General features: G+C 33.6%; 1 protein-coding gene across 2 annotated transcripts in view; it reads right to left on the reverse strand.

The window, feature by feature from the left end:
- Positions 1-22,216, reverse strand: part of Elp4 (elongator acetyltransferase complex subunit 4) — a 197,940-nt gene that overhangs the window by 131,839 nt on the left and 43,885 nt on the right. For both annotated transcript variants that reach the window (XM_040745959.1, XM_040745958.1), the window contains exons 6-7: positions 17,316-17,400; positions 12,386-12,574 (exon numbers count right to left, since the gene is read on the reverse strand). In XM_040745959.1, the coding sequence (XP_040601893.1) occupies positions 12,386-12,574; positions 17,316-17,400 (274 nt within the window). The remainder of the gene's footprint in view (positions 1-12,385; positions 12,575-17,315; positions 17,401-22,216) is intronic.

Consider the following 22,216-nt stretch of genomic DNA (forward strand, 5'->3'; position numbering starts at 1 on the left):
TATAATTAGCACAATGAATCTTTAGCTATTTGTAGGAACACAGAAAGATACTTGAGCATGGAACTACATTTTTTAAGGATTAAAAAAGATGTAATAGCTTGTGTATTTGAAGATTCATTTAGGGTATGGTTTACCAATGCAGTATTATTTCAGAGCCGTGCTTATTACAAGGTTCTTCAAGTCACTGTATTGATACTAAATGTTCTTTTAGATAAAGATAGGTGAATTTACATAAAAGAACAAAAATTAATGCATTTAGAAAACCCCTGAAAGCATAATAATTACAATTCAGTTTGTCAGGAATATGCTATGTAAAAATTATCATGCTATGGCTAGCGACATTCAGAAATGTTTAGCATAGTGACTTGAGTGGGGATTTTGACATAGAACTTCTACATTCTTATCCTGCCAGACTCTGAAGCACTTTTATTTAGTAGCAAAGATGTGAAACTTCCAGGTTTTTAGTTGAAAATGAAGAAGTGACAGAATCTATGCATCAGGACCTAAGATACATATTTGAACAACATTTCTACTTTAATTTTGAAATTGCTAAATTAAAGTTTCAATTGAGGAATACTTGAACAGGATATTAGAACTTAACCATTATGACTAAATTAATGGTTATAGTGCACATGTGCCATAATGACATCACCCACGTATGTACAACGATATTGCCACCCCTCCTCCTTGCCCATCTGGATAGGAAAATCTAGGATGACTCAAAAATCCTTCTTCTTCTAGACAAATCTCCCTTTGCTCCTGGGTGAAAGTTGTCAGCTCTGGATAGTAGCCAAGACATGACTAGGAGGGAAGCCAGAAGAGAAGATAGCTGGGTGTCTAGGAGTTTTAAGAGTTTGTGGGCAATCTCAGATGGCATTGCCCTAAATTGTGGAAAGGTCCTTAATACTTTCTGTTTCAGTGTAATATCTTAATTATTTAAATTTAACTCACATCAGATGCTGCTGAAAATAATCAAGGAAAACTAGACTCCAGTTGTCTGCTATTTTATTGTAATTTAGATTCTTAAGAACCTGGTGAGTTTTTGCTTTGACGGTTTCTCATTTACTTTTAAAGAATGGTAGCACATTTTTATTTAGGATATGTCAAACCCACTAAAGGGATTTTAAATTCTCAAAGATTAATTTAACACTTCCTTTCAGCTCAAAGCTCATAAAGCTAAAGTCGGAATTTTAAGATAAAAATTCCACTACTGTCATATAAAGCTTCCACAATTGTTCTAATACAAATCTTAGCTATCAGTTAGCACTGAGAAGTAACAAGGACATTTTAAACTCTGAAGATTACTTTGATGACACTAATTACCACAACAATACAAGGATGCAACTTGTACTACCATGGAATACATTTCTAGCAAATATTTTAACTTGAGAATTAAAAAGCAATCAGTATTTTAATGTCCAAGATACTTCAGAGGAATAAACCGATTGAAATCATACATATGCTGCCTCAAGAATATACTCTTGGGTTGCTCCATTTATACTGTCTAAGAAAGATAGCAAAGAATATGAGAGAAGAGCTCTCATTTGAAGACGGCATGAGCATTATGTCTAGACAACGCAGTTAGAGAAGGAAATATTTAGTTCCTTCCTATTTGACCAGGAGGTGTGCATATGCGTGTAGAACTCCCACAACCAAGCTTAGGATGCCAAACCTTTTTTGAAAAAATGCACACATTTCTTTGTTATGAAATTCAACACTAAAGCTAAACAAGGAACAAATCTAGGGATATTTGGAAGAATGCTTTTAATATTTCTTATGTGCTCAATTATATTAAAATGAAGACTATGAAGTAATATGACTTTTGATAATTCTATTCATTATTTTTATCTTAATAAATGTAATTTTATCTGACAAAATTATACTAACAGACTAATAATGTCTATAAATTAAATCATTGAAGACTTAGTGCTTTTAGTGAAGCTCACATTTATTTTAGAATATAGAGAAATATGTAAGAAAGGTAATATAAATGGAACCTATCTCTTGATATCATCACATAACATTCATACAAGGAGATAATAAAACAAATATTTTTCCTCCTAAAGCTTGAAACACTGCACAAAGGAGCTGAAGGCAAATAAATTTCAGTTTAAAGGAGAAAGAAACTGTTGGACTCTTTACGTCTTACTAGGAGAAAGCAATGAAGCCACATGTTTTTGTTGCTCTATCTGAACAACCACTTGATATTCTAATTTTGTTTTGAAAAGGCTTGCTCCTCATTTGTTTTAGAGCATGATTTTAGAAATACCACTTGTTTACACAGATTAGATATTTATACTAGTTTTGCTTGTTTTTCAGTCAACATTCTATATTAATATAAAACATTAATACAACACGTTCTGAATATTCTTAGAAATGGGATGCAGAAAATACAATCAAAGATAGGCTAGTATAAATAATGGTGTATAGTATTCAAAATCAGTTTCAAGCTCTCCCCAAGACTTTTCACCATATAATTTTACAACATGGAAATTAATCAGATACCTTGGTTCTTCATGTAAAAAAAAATGTTTCAAGTGATAAATCCTACTTCTTTATACTTAAATCCTTTAGAATGAAATCACAGATGTTCCCAATACAGAGTATCTAGTTAATGTCTGTGATGCTGTGGCAGGTTAAAGATACTAAAGTTTAAAATCAGCTTAGAATCATACCACATTGAGCATAAAATGATAGCCTGTCATAAGGAACAGGCAGCCAGAGCCAGGTCCAGATGGGAGACTGGCTGGGAAAAAGGCTGAGGCAGGTGGGAAAGTAATGGGAACCTGACACAAGACAGGACTACTCCCTCTGCTGGCAAGGTCCTCACCTGCTTGGATTTTTAACTAATGACTAGCTTTCTTTCATTATTTAAGATATAACCAATAAATTATTTAAGGTGTTCCCTTCTTGTCTCTGTTCTATAGCTACACATTTTCAAATACCCTATTTTCACCATATGAATTTTTCTAATATATAGGGATCTGATGTTTCACCGGGAGGTCTAATTATTTATCTCGTGATTTAATTACATAATAACCATAAGCAAATGTAGAGCTGCCTTATAATACAAGCTTTCTAAAATTAAGGATGCCTTTAAATTGCATTTCTTGATATAGATATATCTATATATACCCATATATAATTTAAAGAAAAAGTCTTGGGCTATAGATTTCCCAATTTCTTTCTCTGGCTCTGTGTAAAACTCTGTAATGAAATAATATAGAAATGAACCATATAAATCAACTATACAGGGAACAAGGAAACAGCATGTCACAGCAAAACAGCATAGATGTTCAGCGCCAAACTTATCTGACAATCTAATGATCTGAACTTACAGATATTATGTACTAATAGTAAGAACTAATGATTACACAAAAACTAGTTAAATTTTACAGAAAAATTATTCGATATTTGGTTTTCAATGTAAGTTAATAGCTGCAACAAAAACATTTAGTAAAAATCTGTTCTAAGATTTTGGCCTACAACCAGAAGCTCCCAGAACAGGAGGGATCAGCTTTTTCACCCACTGTTCTCATCTGAATCCTGGCTTAAAAGCTATTCCAGCTCCCAGCTTTCCAGAAGGCTCCATCCCAGGAATCCTTGCCTGCCATTTGGTTTGCTGATTTTAATCTCTCAGGACTTTCTTAGTGGCTCTACTCTGCTGAACTGGCACTTGCATCTAGAAGTGAGTTATTATTAAACCTGTAGGTCAACTGTGGCACTAACAACTCTTTGGAAGCTTTCAGCCACAGTGTACAATTTGCTAGTCTAATTAAATATTAATTCTATGTGTTACATTTTGTGGCTAAGAGCTTTTATTTTCCATCATCAGCCTGGAAGAGAAAGAGGTTACAAGGCTAATTTAATCTCTCCTTTTGTATTCTTTAACATTAAAGATTAACTACATAGGATATGAAAACATTATTTAAAAAAAGTTAGAACTCTTTATATAATAATAATGTAATTAATAGCAGAAGGCTAAAACATAACATCAGGGCATACTATTTGACCTGGTACTTAAACAGCTGGAAAATATAACTAATAGCAAGCACATTTGTCTTAGCATTAATAAATAAATATCTCTTTTCAAAGACACTAAGCGTGCTTTAAGAAAGGTAAGCATCTGAGTAAGAAAAGAGAAATAATTCAAAAAATCCTAGTTTTCTCGCAGGAATTCTTCAGATAGCTTATACCACAAAGGATAAAAGATTTAATAACTTCATTTATGAAACAAATAAATGCACAATGAGACTTCTATTTCTGTTTTGAATACAAAAACTATGTAAGATAATGTAAAAAATCCTCTCCTATTTTTCTTGTATCCAGTTCACATATATTGAACACACAGGTCTCTCCCTGATTCTGCTCCCAGAACAGCTGTGTCTGTGCCCAGACACTGGTCATCACAAAGAAGATGCGGTCCAGCAGCCAAAGGTCCCACATGCCTCAACAATGACACACTCTCTATACTATGAGACACTCTACTCTTCATACCCACGATGAATTTGAGCTTGGGTCTAAACAGCCCTTTACCTAATAACCGCTAACATTACAGGACTACATATCAATCACAATACAAAATATCCTAATTGTTTTAGAGAAAGTGACACACACACACACACACACACACACACACACACACACCCCGCCCGGCCCCCCCTGATTATTTTCTTTACATTGTACTGAGAATACTTTGGTTACATGAAACACAATAAAAGGTTCTAAATGGTATTTTTTCCTTTTTAATATGAACACAAATCTGATTGGCAGTTACTACATCCTGCTCTTAAAGCATATAACAACATTAAGACAAAATGCTCCTTTTACTGTTGTATATACTCGAAGTAGACAGAAACTTACAAATAACATGAAATGTAAAAGTTTCAGTCATTTTGACTAAGAAAACCGATTAAAAGTACAGTGTGTGTAAGATGCATACAAGCTGTGGCAGTTTTAGAATATAACAAGGAGCTGTTGATATGCACACTGAGCAGAAACAATTGGGAATCATAAGAATCCCAATTTATACTAAGAAGGTTGAAATGGTTCTATTATTTACTGTTTTAAGCAAAAATCAACTATATAGTAGAACTTGACACAGTATAAAATTTAAATGAGTTGAATATCATTCAGTTCAGTTTGGGAAAAAAGCTCTTTTACATCTTGTAAATGTGTCATTTTTCTACAATCACTTTTGGGTCAATTAAGATCTGAAACAATTACAGGTTGATTATTAGATGACAATACCCTGATTAAGAGAAGAATCATGAAGAAAATAACACTTAGAATATCCAACTTATTTATCCATTTGTAATGGGTAGCTATGATCAAGATGTTACATCCTTAATTTTTATCCTTAAATATTCGCCTTATTAAAGTACAGTTTTAAAGACTATTTAAAACCGAGTGTCTCTCTGTGTGGGTATGTGCATGTGTGTGCAGGTGTCTGTGAACACCAGAGGTTATAAGAGCCCCAGGGAACAGGAGTTATATGTAGTTGCAAGCTGCATGACATGGATGGTGAGAACAAAACTCAGGTTCTCACTAAGAGAAGTACATGCTCTTAACCAGCTGCCCATCACTCCAATACTCACAATATCCCTTTAAAATCATTTAAAATAATTTAAGATATAAGATAAAATAGTTTAAAATAGACCAATTTGTTCCTATATTAATGCTTATCACAACAATTACAGATAAAATATTTTTCAGAATTTTACAGTTATAACAAAAGTTTGATTATTCACTAGGAAGTTATAGCTAACTCTTTAAATTAGACCTCATTCATTCATTCATTCATTCATTTATTTATATGTACATATGCATGCACATCCATCCATCCATCCTCTATCTATATGTATATGGGCACATGTGTGCCATGCTATACTCGTGGAGGTCATAGGATAACTTGGCAGGAGTTGGTTCTCATTTTCCACTAGATGGATTCTGGCAACCAAACTCAAATTGTCAGGGTCAGTAGCAGACACCTTTACCGTCTTACTTCTTATTTAAGAATAAGAATTATTTCTTAGTTAAAGATAAAATATAAATTTAAAAGAATATAGAAGTCCCTTTACAAAATTTGTATTAGTGATTTGTAAAGGCAGCCATGGAATGACTTGGTTTAGTTGGTAAAATTCCAGCATTGAACCTAGTGTTACAGATGGAAAGTTTCTTCACAGACAAATATTCTGCACTATTCACTTCAGTGGCTTCAAAGCTCTAGTATATTAATATTATCGACTATTCTGAAAATGTTAATTAAGACAACAAGTTCAATCTCTCAGTTTTTTAAGAGATACGATTCTTTCTCCCTACCTCCTGCTTTTTAAAAACCAGGAAATGCATTTTATTTGGTATGAACCCATTAGCCATAGTTGAATTTTGTTCAATGAGAAGTTGGGGTAAAAATTGTAAGGATTGTATCACTGGAAGACAGTAACTATGTGATAAAAATACTGGATACAGATATCAAGTAATCAAGTTTCAATGACAATAAACAAAAACATGCTGCAGTCTAGTTTCAAATTTGCAATCTGTTCTGAAAAAAAAAAAAGAAAGCTTAACCAGTTCAGGCACTGAACTTTTCTATGCAATCAAAGGATTTTCGTCCTTGCATTGTCAGAGCTAAAGGAACATTTTAGGTTGCTTATGTTGGAAAGTTCCTTAAAGAGTGTAGATTTTGACAACACTGATAAAAACTTGCAGTAATGAAAAGTAAATATTCTTTGACAGGAAAGCTACAGGAAAGGCACAGGAAAATACCTTTCTATTTCAATACCTAGTGTGTTAGTGTTTACTTCCTGACAGTTTTAGGTTTAAGTGTTTTTAATCTAATTAAAAAATACAAATCAAAGAAAAACCTGTCATGGGCTGTGTGAGAAGTGTACAAGCTACAGAAAATATATTTTCTTTTTGTTTTTGCTAACAAAACTGTATTTAGGTACAAAATTACGTGTTTATTTCCTGAAAGAAATAACTGGTTCTCATTTTTCACAAGCCTACAGCTGTCTCTAGAATTGAAAATAAAATAAAAGGCATAAAATGTTTACTTATTTTGAGATAGATAACAAATCTCACCAATAGTAAAGATAATTCCCATTTACATATCAGAAAGAAATGAAAGTGTCATATCTGAGTAGATATGGAAATTAAAATGTCCAATTTTAAAGTACTTTAGTTACTTTGCCAAAAGTAAATCTTGCTAAAAGGCATCAAAGGGTTGTTCCCAAAAACAAATGGGGGGGTGCAGGAGTAGTGCCTGTAACATACTTGGAGGATAATAATCATTCATATAGAAATTTATATGTGAAATTTGAAAGTTAAAACATTCTTATAATTTAACATGTAGAAGAGTTTAAAGAGTTAGTTACTTTTGTTAGATATAACCTCCCCCCCCAGTCTATGATAACTTTGCCTAAACAAGAGTGGAACGCTAAGCTGTGAGAATGTGAGCATCTGCTGTTATTGTCACTAAAGCCTGTCTACTGCCCAAGTCTGCGAGACCACATGCTCGGCTGTCCTCTCATCTTGCCATCCTCACCAATTAACTATTAACATGGAGGGCTGTACACATGCTCTCAGGGGCTCTTTAACAGGCTTCTTGGCGAGTGGAACAACTACTCAGCAGGGATGTGGGAACAGAGTAAGACTGGGATACAGGGCACTACAGTGGCTCCGCCCCTAGTCACACTGCACCCCACATTTCAGGATGTAACAAGAGTCTTAGTCAATGGAGCCATCTTCACAAACCTTTTAGGACAATGCCTTTGGGTAGATACTAAACTATAGTCTAGCAAGAGAGTTATGAGCAATAATACTACTTCATAAGGAAAGCTATTTTTAAAACTACATGTATGCCTGAAGACATTCAAAATGTACTGCTAAATATTTTTAGTTCTTTAAAAGATATTTAAAACTTATTTTTACACATTACTTCAAAGTACACTCATCAGCTTCTATTGTGCTGTTATAGAAATAACCTTTAATTCAAAGGAAATAGAAAAATTTCAAGTTTAAAGTTGTGAGACTGAACATAAAATACTTCAAATAAGAACTTTAAAATCACCCTTGTTCATTCTACTTAGAAGTATCATTACAACAATAAGTTAAAATCAGTTTTGAATCTATTATTTTCTCTATTTTAACTTCTCCCCCTCTTTTGCAATTTCCTTAACTATGTGTTCCTTCCCTACAATGAAATTAAACATGGGAAGCATGCCAAAAGTACAATAAAGGGTAACTAATCATTACTGTACAAGTCTGACAGAATGCTAATAACTAAGATAAGAACACTGATTGGCTGTTTTACCACTCCAAGAGATGAAAATATTTTATATACTTGTAGTCTAGTGCTACTTTAAAGATTCTTAATTATATGACAAAATTTCCAAGGATATAAATTGACATTTCTTTTTCTTGACAGAAACAATTATCACCACCAAAGCTCAAATATCCAACACATACACATACAGACATACACCCACCCTACACACAGATGAAAAAAAAAAAACACCAAAAACTTCAAAACACCCAGAACAATAACAAAAAAAAAAAACCAAAAAAAAAAAACAAGGACAAAGCACTCATATTCATTTTTTGTTTTATCCTATCTTTTGCATCCCCGAAGACAGTGACTTTGTCATGTTCAATACTTTATCTCCATAGATACCTATCATGCTTGCTGTATTTGAATGTATGAATGAATGAATGAATGGATGAATGGATGAATGAGTGACTGAATGAGCTAAACTGACCTTAGTCACACAATCACCATTTTAACTGTCTTAGAGACTCGAAAAATAGTACTGATCCCGGTGAGAAAGTGATGTGAGTCTTGTGTATATTATGCTACCTGGTCTGCCTTGAAACTAATCCATGAGAGTATACAGCCAAGCGTTTTTCATTTTGAAAAGTGTCAGGGAACTGAAGATCTCCATTCTCTTTCTGCTGTTAGTAGTGTGCAGCCAGAGTTTCTAGCATGCCAAGCAGGTGCCTCCCTCTGAGCTGCTCTCTCAGTACTTCTATTGCATCGACAAACTGAACATTTTAATTTTTGACAAATCTTTTTGTTCAGATTATTAATTCTGAAGGTATCTTAAGTAATACACAGTGTTGATGATGACTGCTAACATATACTGAATGCCTAGTATGTGTCAGTATGTGGTATTTCTCATCCTCTGACTTGTGTATTTTTGGCCTTGTTTTTTCAGATGAAGAAGCTAAGACTGAGAAAATTAACTAAGACCAAGTAATTTATTGATCACTTACACCTGCAAAAGCACATTATCTTTTCATCATTGAATACTGCTTTGCTCCCATCTTCCTTAATTTGATTCTGCACCAGCATCTTTATGGAATAAGCAGCACAGTATGGTGGCTAAGTGAGCAGTAACTAGAGAGGCACTCTCAGTTCTAACTTCTGATGCGTACCTTGAGAAAAGATAACAGCATTAGGAACTTGCAGAAGTTGGGAGGATTCACTTGTATCCTCCTCCCTGGTGCTAGAGTTACAGTGGGCATCATTGTACTTGGCTTTTGACTTGGGTTCTAGGACTGGACTTAGGTCTTCCTGTTTACTTACTAAGCCTCCTCTCTAGCACTTCTGATTAAGCTGCTGAGCAAACTGCTACCAGTTCTTATTCTTTGTAATTTCCCTTCCAGTCTTTGTAAGTTATCAAAGTTTTATTCCCTACTTATATCATACCTGACTTGAACAAATTGGTATGTTACATTTGCTAAATGTATTGATACAAAAACAAATATATAGTTTTTAAGGCAGTTTGTTGTTTATAGCTCACTTGATAAGCAGGACCAGAAATCTGCCAGGTATGATAGCTCTGTAGGAGTATGGGGAAAATGAGAACTATTAGAAGGTGGTGGATGTTTTTACTGTGAGCATTTTCCATCCTGAGGAGCTTAACGATAAACACACCACCTATCTGACCTTAAGTCTTGTTATTTCTATTTTAATATGTTAAAAAGCATAAGTTTAAACAATGATGTTGTACAAAGGCTTAGAAGTCTCTAAATTCTGGGTACATGTCCTTGTCATTCAGCCATCTGACTTGTGGTATAGATGGGCTGACATGAAAACATCTAGAGTATTTCTGTTGTTCCTTGAAACACAAGCTAAAGGAGTCTGTCAGAGACATCACAATAGATGGAACATTTTAAAGTAATAGCTTTTTGCTTTTCCTCAAAAAATTTTCAGTTGTTTAAACATAAATATAAAATCGTTATATCACAACTGTTTTTCTTTACTTACAATTTTGCAAAAGGAAACATACATCCATATATTTGTCCTTTGTGAAGAATGGATTTTTTTCTAATCTTTCATATACTCTAATTTATTGAGGACTTTGCAATGATAATTTTGTCTTTTTTGTTTGTTTTTTAGAGACAGGGTTTCTCTGTATTGTTTTGGAGGCTGTCCTGGAACTCACTCTTGTAGACCAGGCTGGCCTCAAACTCACAGAGATCCACCTGCCTCTGCCTCCCGAATGCTGGGATTAAAGGTGTGTGCCACCACCGCCCGGCAATAATTTTGTCTTTTAAAATACTAAATGATAGCAGTATTAGCCAAGAGCTAAGTTGTAGAATTTTGTGATGGCTAAGAAACTGTGATGTAACTATAAAGATGGAAGGGGCTAGAATCTGAGGAAAAAAAATGGGCCTTGCCATTTATCAACTGGTCCAACTTGGGAGCAGAGATTGGAAGAAAGCATCTGAAGGGGTTGTGGTAAAGATCCATGCACAGAAAGGCTGTGAGCTGCCAGCGCTTCATCGGTAGCTGTAACACAACATAGCTGCAGGGCAAGCATGAAGAACTGGACTTTCACTTGTAGCTTCAGATCTATCACCAAAATCAACAAGCTCACCACATATAACCAAGCTGCTACTGAAGTATTTAGTTTACAATAACATGATGAACAATGAAAACATTACAAGCATGCACAGCATGTCTAATGCTATTAGAGAAAGGGGTTTCCCTATAATAGTTATACAGATTCAAGTTCATCATAGTAATAATATAAAGATACATAATATTTTGTTATTAACATAATAAAAACATAACTCATGTTTAATAATTATCTCTTAAAAGCCTGTAAAGGAAACCTGAGCTAACCTATCATGTTTATTAAAAATAAATTCTACTGTCTAGTGAGTAAAAATTCTCTTGTTATTTATGTCTCAATTTTCAGTCACTGCATTGAGATATGTTGCATTACTGTAGATAATTAATGTAACTAGATTATATTTTAGTGCATTTATCATTTGCTGGAATGGTCTAGAAACATTAGAACAAAAACATATATGTAGTTTCAATAATTTGGTATTAGAAAGAATTTTCCAGGTGAGAATCAATACTCATTTGACTCACATTTACTAATCTATCTAGGAAAAACCAGGGGTTGTACAAATAAGCTTTTGCTCATATTGATATTACATTATTATAAGGCCACATGAAGTCTGGCCTTGCCTTCATACAAGACTATAATGTATAAGATATTTAAGACCACATGAAATTAAGTTTGAGATTATAAAAATCCTTTGACAAAAAAAAAAAAAAGCTGCTCATGATGGTTCACATCTATAATTCCAGTAGAGCAGAGGACTGCCTCTGGGTCCACAGTAAGAAGAGGACCAGTGAAGTTTCATCACTCATTTACTTAATAAATAATTAGAATGGTAGAAACTAGAAGATGTTTAAAAAACAAATTAAAATTATGCGAAAATTAAAATATAATAACTCATGAATACAAGAAAAGAAATGTACAAAATATTTAGAAGAAGATAGGAAAAGCTCTTAAAGAGAGGCCAAGATCAATAAGACTGAAGGCTAAGGGAGATGACAAATTAAAATTGATGAAACTCATCAAGATTTAAACCTTGTAATTTCAAAAGACTATTAAGAAAAGGGATGTTGGCCGGGCGGTGGTGGCGCACGCCTTTAATTCCAGCACTCGGGAGGCAGAGGCAGGTGGATCTCTGTGAGTTCGAGGCCAGGCTGGACCGACAGCCTCCAAAACAATACAGAGAAACCCTGTCTCGCAAAACCAAAAAAAAACAAAAAACAAAAAAAAACAAAAAAAAAAAACAAAAACAAAACAAAAACAAAAAAAAAGAAAAAAGAAAAAAGGAAAGGGATGTCATAGATTGGAAGAAAACTATTATAAAGCACATTGTTAAATAAATATAAAGAACTTTGCAAACTGATAATAAGATTAACCCACAAAATTGGACAAAAACCAAGAAGATATTCAAATAGCCAAATGAGCACATAAACGATGGCCAGTATCATTAGCGGTGAAGGAAATGAAAATTGAAGCCACATTGTTTTCCATTTCTTCACTGGATAAGGTAGACAACACAGTCTTACCTGGATCAGATGTGTTGGCATTGTGATGATACAGGCTGACAGTGAGGTTCTTAGAAGGCCACGGAGAACATAGAGGAACTTGGTAAGCCTGTGACTGTTGTCAGAGTTTTCGGTGCAGCAAATGTCATCTCCCCACAATGGTGAACCAAAGTTCTGAATTCCTATTCTTAAAATGTTTTTCTGTTTTTTCTAAAAGACAGTAAGAGGAGGTAAATACATATCGACTAGCTCTTATCTAAACTCACATTATCAGGAAGACAAAAGATGTTCTATAAACTGATGCGATCTTACTAAGAAGACAGTATAGAACAAACTTTAGATTACAAAAGTATAAAAGAAAGCAGGACAAAGTCAGTGTATCCCAGCTACTCAGGATACTGGGGCAGTCCAATTGACTGAGTGCAGGTGTTCAACACCAGCTCAGCATCACAGCAAATCACTGTCTATCAGCAAATGGAGAGTATTTATTTTAATTTTTTTTTGAAAATTTGAAGGTCATGCTAATAATCAAATTTGAATTTTGTCTAAATTTGAGGTGACATGCTAAGAATTCTGGTCGAGATGGTTAACAATATATGTGTTGTGGTGCTTGCCTGTATTTCTACTATCTGGGAGGTAGAGGCACAGGGTCACCGTAAGTTCAAGACCAGTGCAGTCTATAAAACAATGGCCAAGTCAGACAGGTGTATAGAGTGAGACTTTGTCTCTGAAAGCAAACAAAACTAACAAACAATAATAATAGCAAAACCTCAAAATAATATTAGATGTCAGAGGTGATGGTAGAGAAAAAGGTTAATTTTTCTCTACCTTACAAGTACATTCCTAGCATTTTAAAATTCTACACCTCCTCCAATAAACCATGGATTCCATATTTCTCTTTCTATCACCTGCTGTGTGAGTTGTTGTTTGGAAGGTGTTTACAACTTTAAAACTTTTTGGCTTTATATTTTATATTTACTTCTTTTCCATAAAGTTGTTTTTACTGACTTAATTTAAATTCAGGTTAACATACAGCAGATGACTTTTAAAGACTACTGACATTATATTTAAGATAATAGTGCCCATTTTTTTTTTTTTGGAAGAAAACACTTTAAAAGGGCAAGGACATTTGTCAATAAGTATTTGACAACACATGTTTACAAGTTCTTCTGTTTGGGTTATTCTAACTGAACAAATGTTTCATAAATGCTCTCCTTAGCAATCTAGCAATATTTTGGTACACAAGAAAGAGATGTGCACAAAAAATGGAATATCCAAGTAGTTAGATGATCATTATTACATCTATTTTGGAATAAACAAGGTATTATTTCTTAAAGCCATGATTTCAGATATGTGCCAGTCTAAGTGAGCTTTCTGAGGAAACAGGGCCCTAAAATGTATCACTCACTATTGTTATAAAACAGCACTACAAATTATTAAACAACAATGATTATTACTCAATATAGCAAATCTATTTTCCCAACAGAGAAGACAAAATTTGAATCCTTTTATTCCCTTTGTAAACGTAATTTATTGACAAAGGGTGATAGTGCAAAAGAATCTAAACGTTTGAGGAGTTTGGACTATGAAGTAGGTGCAGGATAAAGAATCCTACACCAATTTCTTGGTACCTGGGGGCTCTCATTCTAGAGATTTTTTGGATTTCAAAACCCTATGTATGTTCAAGTCCTTTATATACAACAATGAAGAAATTGCATATAACATATATATCTACCCATCTACTTTAAGTCATTCCTGGGTTAATGAATTATAACACACAATTTAATATAAATTATAAAAAGAATAGTTATATTGAGTTGTATAGAGACCAAGGATGAGAAAAAATGTATATATTTAGTATAAATGAATGTTTCCAGCTTTTAATATGTTACGATCTTGGTCCACAAAAAGTGTTTAATTGTATTTGTGTATCACCCAGAAAAATGAAGTGAAAACTGCATGGGGCAGATATGAAAAGCACAAATATGGAGCAGTAAAGAGAGGCCTCAGTGGGTTAGAACATGTGCTGCTCTTGCAGAGGTCCCACCTTCTCCTTCCAGAACCTGCATGTGCAGCTCCCCACCAGCTGCAACTCCAGCTCCAGGACATCTGATGCCCTCTTCTGGCTTTTGAGGGCAACAGTCTCTCTCTCACACACAGACACACACAGTAAAATAAGATAAACCTTACTACAATTATTTAAAAAAAGAAGTACAAATATGTTCCCGGAAAATTTACGTACAGTATCTGTGGAAAAAAGTGAGATGACACTTCTTTTCCTTATTACTAAGAACTTAAATTTAAGTAAATTGGTAAAAATATAAGGCCTGTTTTGTTACTGCTAAGCTTGTTATCCATGGTAACAGGCCTAAGTTAGTTTCTCAATAGACAGAACAATGGGGAAATAGAAATAGGGAATAAAAGCTGGAGACATGACTTCGTGGCACAGTACTGGCCTAGTATGTGCAATGCCTTAGGTTCAAGTTCTAGCTCTGCCCTATCAAGACAAGAAAATAGAACCTTACCAAAATAAACAACCAATTAAAAGACAGATAAAACAGAGATGAGAGTGAAATGTGAAGAGGACAGAGGGCAGCATTTAGAACCTAGAGACCACTGGTCTTTTAACACATGGTCACTATTGCCTATTATTGTAACAGAAAGGACTTGCTAAATGTTTAAAATGCTTTCAGACATGGAATAAGAAATTATAAATGCTTAGTTTATCTGGCATGTACTAGCATATATACATAGAAGGAATGAAAACACTATCAAATAATGAATGAATGATAAGATCTTTAAGTGCTTGGTACACAGCACATTAAATAAAAATGAACATAATATTTCAACATAAAGAATACATTTTCATAAATATAATGGTAATTGCTGGACCAAAAACGGAATCTCTTGATTTACCTCAGATGTTAGTTTTTAAAGTACAAAAGGTAGCTGATAGTTACACAGTAAGTACATTTATTCCCATAACATCTAATGTTTAATTTAGTATGCCAAGTTACAAAAAAATCAATGTTCAAATGATATTATGAAGCAATTTTTAAGTGTTTCCATCCAAGTATATTTATAGATGAGCTACATAATTTAACTTAGTACCAAGGTTAATTACAGGTTATAAAAAATAGGTAAGTCTGTTCTTTATAGAGTTATTTTAAATGTTTTAGTTAACTAGTTCAATTTATTTGAAAGTGCACTAAAGATAAAATTTCCCTTTAAAAATTAGGACTCAGTTAACTATCAGAATATTATTTTGACCCACGAACACTACTGCCGAAAAGGAGGGCCTCTCAGACTTCTTGCTTTCCTGAAATTATCTGCACTTTCTGAGACAGTATATACCAGGGAATGTAGCAAGCTATATATTTCATCAGTTAGTAACTTAGTAACTATACTTTAGTTACTAAATAGGAAGTTTACTTTTATAATGACTTATTGGTATGCTCAAGTTTAATTTGAACATTTTAAGCATTTCTGGTATTCACTATAGAAATGTTTACCTCAATTCTGTCTGTCTTTATGGAGTCAGCTGTTATGTACAACAGTGACTCTCACTATCAGGGAACCAAATGTGCTCTATCCTATTTTCTATCAATTTTCAAGAATAAATCAACTGTTCTTGAAAGTGATGTGCATTTTCCACACCCAAATAAACAAGGAAACAATCTTCATTTTGTTTCAACACAAGGATTCTTAGGAGGTTTGTTTTTAAGGAGCTTATGTATATATTCCTTGGCAAAGAGTAAAGTGATTCCCGTTACTTTTTTGAGCCTTATAAATTTCTTGCTTTCAGAAAAGGTGTCATCATTCTGCAAGAGCAGCAGCTCTGCACACTGCACCATAGAAACTGTTATGACATGCCTGTTTCCATAGCTACCACTGCAAGTGGAGAAAGGTGTCTGTCAGGGACCAATTTGCCTCTCCAGATGCAAACTGGCACCAAAAGAAGACATGGCCCCCATAAATCTCAGCTAGGAACAAAAAATTTGCAGTAATAAGGAATGAAGAAAAAACTTCATTAAATACCAGTGGTCACTACAAAGACTATGGGCACTACAAAGACTATGGGAGACACTAAAAGCTATTATAAATAAATGCTTTCCAGATACACATAAACATTTTAAGCATTCTATTAAACTGGCAATCAAAATCAATAAAAATTATTTATTTTGCTATGGAGAAATTGTTACAAAAAGCAAGTAAATTGATAAAAAAATTTAAATCTATGAATTAATAGTAAATGTAGATAAAAATGCCAAAAATTAGTTTCTAGCTTCTTTGTATTCATTAAAATAAATGTTGTTGAGATACATTTGTTAAAATAACATACACATCTTTTAGTAATACAATAATACAAATATTTTTGGTGTCCAATACAGTTCAAATCACTGAGAAAAATCTATGGAAGGCATGAGTTTAACAATATGATTTCTTCATTTGTTTAAATTACACTCAGTGGAACATCGTCAGTCCTTGGAATTTGGAGAAAGTATAAAATTAGAGGTACAGAGAACAGTTATGCTATAAAATATAGCAAAAATATATTCAATGAAGCAATTCAAAATGTAATTTAACAAGGCATAAAATCTTGTGATAATGCTTACACATAAGGTAATTGGAATTAAGGTTTTAATAACATCAATATGAATATTTTTAATAGAAAAATAGGAACCTTGTAGTCCTAGAAGTAATTTAAAAGCATAACTACTTATTAATCTTAGAAGCTATAAATAGGTACTTAAAGACAATCAGCATTGAGAAAGCACGTGATTGTTTTGTGTGCATCCTGAGAACCAAGTTAGAACTCTTATTCACATCAACACTTATGAAAACAGGGTGCACATTATTGATTTTTCTCAGGCTCTCCAAGCATGTCCCAGAGATTTGAAAACAACATTCTATATATACATGACTAAAGAAGGCTTTGGAGTTCTCATACCTGGGGATTAGATCCATCAAATCCTTCAGTATAAATGATGTTCTGGATGAACTGAAGCAGTTTCATATAGTCTCCTGACAAAGAACTGTTGGTAAGAAGTGGTTCAAATACATAAATACTACACAGGAAGTAAAATATCTTTTCTATAACAGCAAGTAAACAATTAAAATATGAATTTATCGGAGTGTTTAAATATAAAAGAAAATTCATCAAATTAATGCCAATTTAAAGTATGAAGCCAATATGAAAAAGGAAGTAAGTTACATCATCTTATATTTAATTCCTTAGTTTTTGACATCATGGGAGGATAAAATCTGTGGAGACTGAGATGACTTAATTATGTCAGGCTTAGTTACCTCCAAGAAAATTAATGATTTAATGAAGCAACCTAAAAGATGAAGCCACCATAGCTTTTCAGGAGTAATCATACATAATTAACACATAGTTAATGAACTGCCAAGCTACACACTCCCAAATCAATGTCCTGATCACCTGAGCTCATCTTCCATCAAAGTTTTAATTTTCTTAGAACAAACTGCTAAAATAACTTAATAATTTGAATATTTAGGACACATGAAGACAAACAGCATAATCTACTAAATTTATTGTTTACCCACTTCCTTTGTTAAAAGATGCAAAGATAAATGCATGGACTTAAGAGGACATCTAAATTATTTCATATACAAATCAAGCATTGTTTATTAATTTAAAAACAGTAAAATGAAAATTTAAAATGCATTTGGGACTTAAAAAGAAATATATCCCTTGTAAATGTTGTGAGATGTTTCAGGGAAAACTTAGAAAAAATGAAGAAACCCTGAGTGAAGTTAAGAAGTGCAGCAGCCCATCTGTTTAGTCTGCAACATCAATAGAAGCTGATTCAGCAAAAATACAAGCACATCTCTGTGCACTTGCGTGCTCCTGAGCAGCTGCTGCTGATTCCGAAGTCCCTATCTTGCAGAAAGAGAGTGAACAGGAGAAAAAACAAATGTGACTCCAGGAGATGAAGGGATGAAAAGCATGGGTATGTTTCATGTAATTACTGCACCCTTTCAGGGACAATACAGGATATGTTGACATGATTTTCTATTGTTATGTGGAGAACATGTCTATAAATAACACAGTATAGGGGCAAATCTGTAAGAGTGCCCTGCCTCAGCATACATTTGTTTTGGTTAGCTCAACTTTTAGAATACAGTGTTAGTATGTGAATGCAACGGATGCAATTTTCATCTGGGAAAATTAGCTTTATACAGGGAGGGCTAGATCTGCTCCAAGATCCAAGACTATGAAATACATTGCAGGTACCAATCTGATGAAACTTACAATGGGTTGGAGGTGAGCATATGTATACCTACTCCCTCCTAATGCATTAACAGAGCATTTAAAGTCCTCCAGTTTCATCCATGATGTAGAATACAGGATTCTTTTTCAAGGATAAGAAGTATTTTGCTACATGTTAGTGATTATACCATATTGTCTCCATGTCTACTGATAATACAGGTTGATTCTGTATCTTGGCTGTAATGGACACAGAATACAGTTATCCCTTCAATACACTGAATTTATTTCCTTAGCTGTAAGTACATGAGTACCACTAGTAGATATAATACTTGCACTCTGCATTTTGTGATGAACTGTCATACTGCTTTCTATGATTATACTAATTCATATAGCTACAAAGAGTGTACAAAGATTTCTCTTTCTTTACATTTTCACCAGTACTTACCCTTTCCTTGTTGATAACAGCCATTTTAATTGTTGGCAAGGCAACATTTCACAGGGGTTTTAATATACATAATGACACATGTTTAAAATATACATAATACTCTAATGATTAGTAATATTTGAGGTTTTCCACCATAGATCTGTTGTCTACTTGTATGCCTTCTTTAGAATAATGTCTACTGAGGGCCTTTGCCCGTATTTAAAATCAACTTCTTTGCCACTGAGTTGTTTTTTCCACAAAGACTTGAGGTATTAAGCTCTCTCTTACATGTTCTTTCTCTCATTTCTCCCTCATTCCTTAGATTGTCTCTTGATCTTGTTCAGTGTTTCATTTTGGAGAATGAAAGTGAAGGCATAAAACCAATACATGTGAATCACTTTGATTATTTATCATCAACATAAAATAGTCTACAAGATACAGATGCTTAGAACGTTTTAAGTAATAAAATAATTTTTTAATTAATTGAAGTTCTTAGTAAAAATTTTACCAAAATAAAATTAAGAAATATGTTTATGCATAATAAGTACTAATATTAATTTCTGAATGAATCATTTAAAATGGGAACTGTTCCTTACTAAAATTCTAAGCACTATTAGTTACCTCACATTGCTGTTCAATATTTATAAAAAATATAGATATTGATAAAAGTAAATATCTTCTATTATACTGATAAAAATAAATATCTTCTATTTCCACTGGAAAATTTGAACTTATTATTGATTCTGCAATGTTGAAAAATTTTATTCTGTGTGTGTGTGTGTGCGCATGTGCGCATGTGTCTAGTGATAGGAATTTACAAGAAAGAAATTGGTCTACAAGTAAGACCCTAGCTTTGTTATTGTTGTTTCCAAACCTTTTTAAATCCATATGTATATGTGTATACGTTTGAGCAAGTTCAGATACATGTGTGTCACAGTGAGTGTGTAGAGCTCAGAAGATAACCTTGTCCTTAGCCTCTTTTCCCAACATTTAACAACGTTTTGACTATTTCAAATAGTTAAAGACTACCGACTTTTAAACATTATATACTTTTATTTTATGTGCACTGGTGTTTTTGCCTGCGTGTATGTCTGTGTGAGGGTGTCAGATCCCCTGGAATTGGAGTTACAGACAGTTGTAACCTGTTATGTGGGTGCTAGGAATTGAACCTGGGTCATCTGGAAATGCCAGTGCTCAGAACTTCTGAGCCATCTGTCCCGGCCCATTTTGAACCACACATACTATTCTGCTTTATTCTTAGAACTTTCAACAATTTTTACATTAAAATGAGCTAATAGTTCTATGTGCTTAAAGCTATTACAATATATAAAAATATAAGGCACACAAATAGTTACTTGAACAAATTTCTAAGATTTATTTTTATTTTTTAAGTGTTTGCCTGCATGTGCATTGCTGTGCCTGAGGAGATCAGAAAGCAGCATTGGATTCTCTAGAAATGAAGTTATAGATGAAGTTACAGATGATTATGAAGTTATAGATGAAGTTACAGATTTTATGATGTTATAGATAATTTTAGTCCTCTGCAGAGGAACAGGTGCTCTTAACCACTGAACTATATCTCTAGCTCTGGGACTAATTTTGAAACTTAAAATACCAAGTATTTAAAATTATTTTTAGTTTCACAAAGGAAAGCTTGGGCAATAGGAGAAAGATAAATTTTTATCTTTAAAGATAACATTTTTGTCTGTTAAAAGAAATCTAAAATAGAATATGGAATCACAATGAGAAGTTGATGAGTGAAAATTTTACAGGCAAAAAGCAGACTCTTGGCATATATGCTGTTTAAGAAGCCTACCTAATTTTAATAACATCAGTTAATAAAGCGTTTGGTTACAGTAAATACTGAAAGACTTTGGTGTCATAGCATTTGGTGGGTACCTTGTGATGTCATTGTCCTCGTTTTGTGGTCAGGAGAATTAAGGCTCACTGCAGGATAAATGACTCGTCCAAATTATATATGATAAAGTGAGAGAAAAGGCATGTGAAATGAGTATATTTGCTGGGCACAGTGGTACATGTCTTTAAGCCCAGCACTTGAGAGGATGAGACAGGCAGACCTCTGTTGAGTTTGAGGCCAGCCTTGTCTACATAGTGAGCTTCACGCTGGTCAGGGTTATATAATGAGAGCAAGTCTCAACACAAATAAACTAGAACAAATAAGACAACCCTGAAAACATTCTCAAGCTGTGATAATTTGCTCTTTCAACTACACTAAGGTAAAGTCTCTGAATAAGGAACACAGAGAGTTAAGGAGTTCACAAACACTGCTGTGGTTCACAGGAACTTTGAGTCTGTTTCATTCAACACATTAAATGAAGCATTCTAGGTTGCAGTTGCAGGGGGAGATATTTTAGCTGTACCCATGAAATCTTCACCAATGTGTCTTGTTGTACTTAACTAGGGAGTGTCATAAAATAAGGGAGGTTTTCATACTAATTGATAACTGAGCACCACCACATACACAGCAGGAAGATGCTGAGGCCTGGAAACCAGCTCTGGCTTGGTTTGTGCCAACATATCAGCTCAACGTGGGACACAGGCAACTTCTTTAAATTTTCTCTTGACTTTCTTATCCACCATAATTTTAAAAATATATGGCTCAAAAATCTTTTAATTTGCAGGATTTAAAAAATAAGAAACTCTGGTCACTTAAATATTTGTTTAACAACCTGATAGAAATAATTGAGAAAAAAAATAGAGTCTATAAAAAAGTAAGATTATCATTCTCAAAACATATCATCCATAATTACAATGAATTAAAATAAAGATGAAGCACCTTTTGACATTATTTTGAAAGCTAATGGAAAAATAAAATTTATCTTACTAAAAGTCTATTTGCATGTATATTTCAAGGATTCAACTATGACAAGTAGTAAGAAACACTTTATAAGGCAATAGGCACAATATATGTCTCAACTAATTGTATAAAATACTTTGGTGAGCTAAAGGTTTATTAGCATATAATTTACATGTGATTCCAGACATTGTGAAGTCTTTTCACAAGTAATTTTCAAGTTAAAAATGTCATTAGGATTACCCTGAAGGCTGTCATTTACTGACTTTTCTTCTCATGCTTTTCACCTAATATTGAACTGGAGTCTGACTATGGAAGCTTTGCAAGAGAGGAAAACACAGAATCTAGGAATACATCCAAGAGTGTGAAGTAGATCAA

Source organism: Mesocricetus auratus, unplaced genomic scaffold (genome assembly GCF_017639785.1).
Source record: "Mesocricetus auratus isolate SY011 unplaced genomic scaffold, BCM_Maur_2.0 Super-Scaffold_100004, whole genome shotgun sequence".
Classification (NCBI taxonomy): Eukaryota; Metazoa; Chordata; class Mammalia; order Rodentia; family Cricetidae; genus Mesocricetus; species Mesocricetus auratus.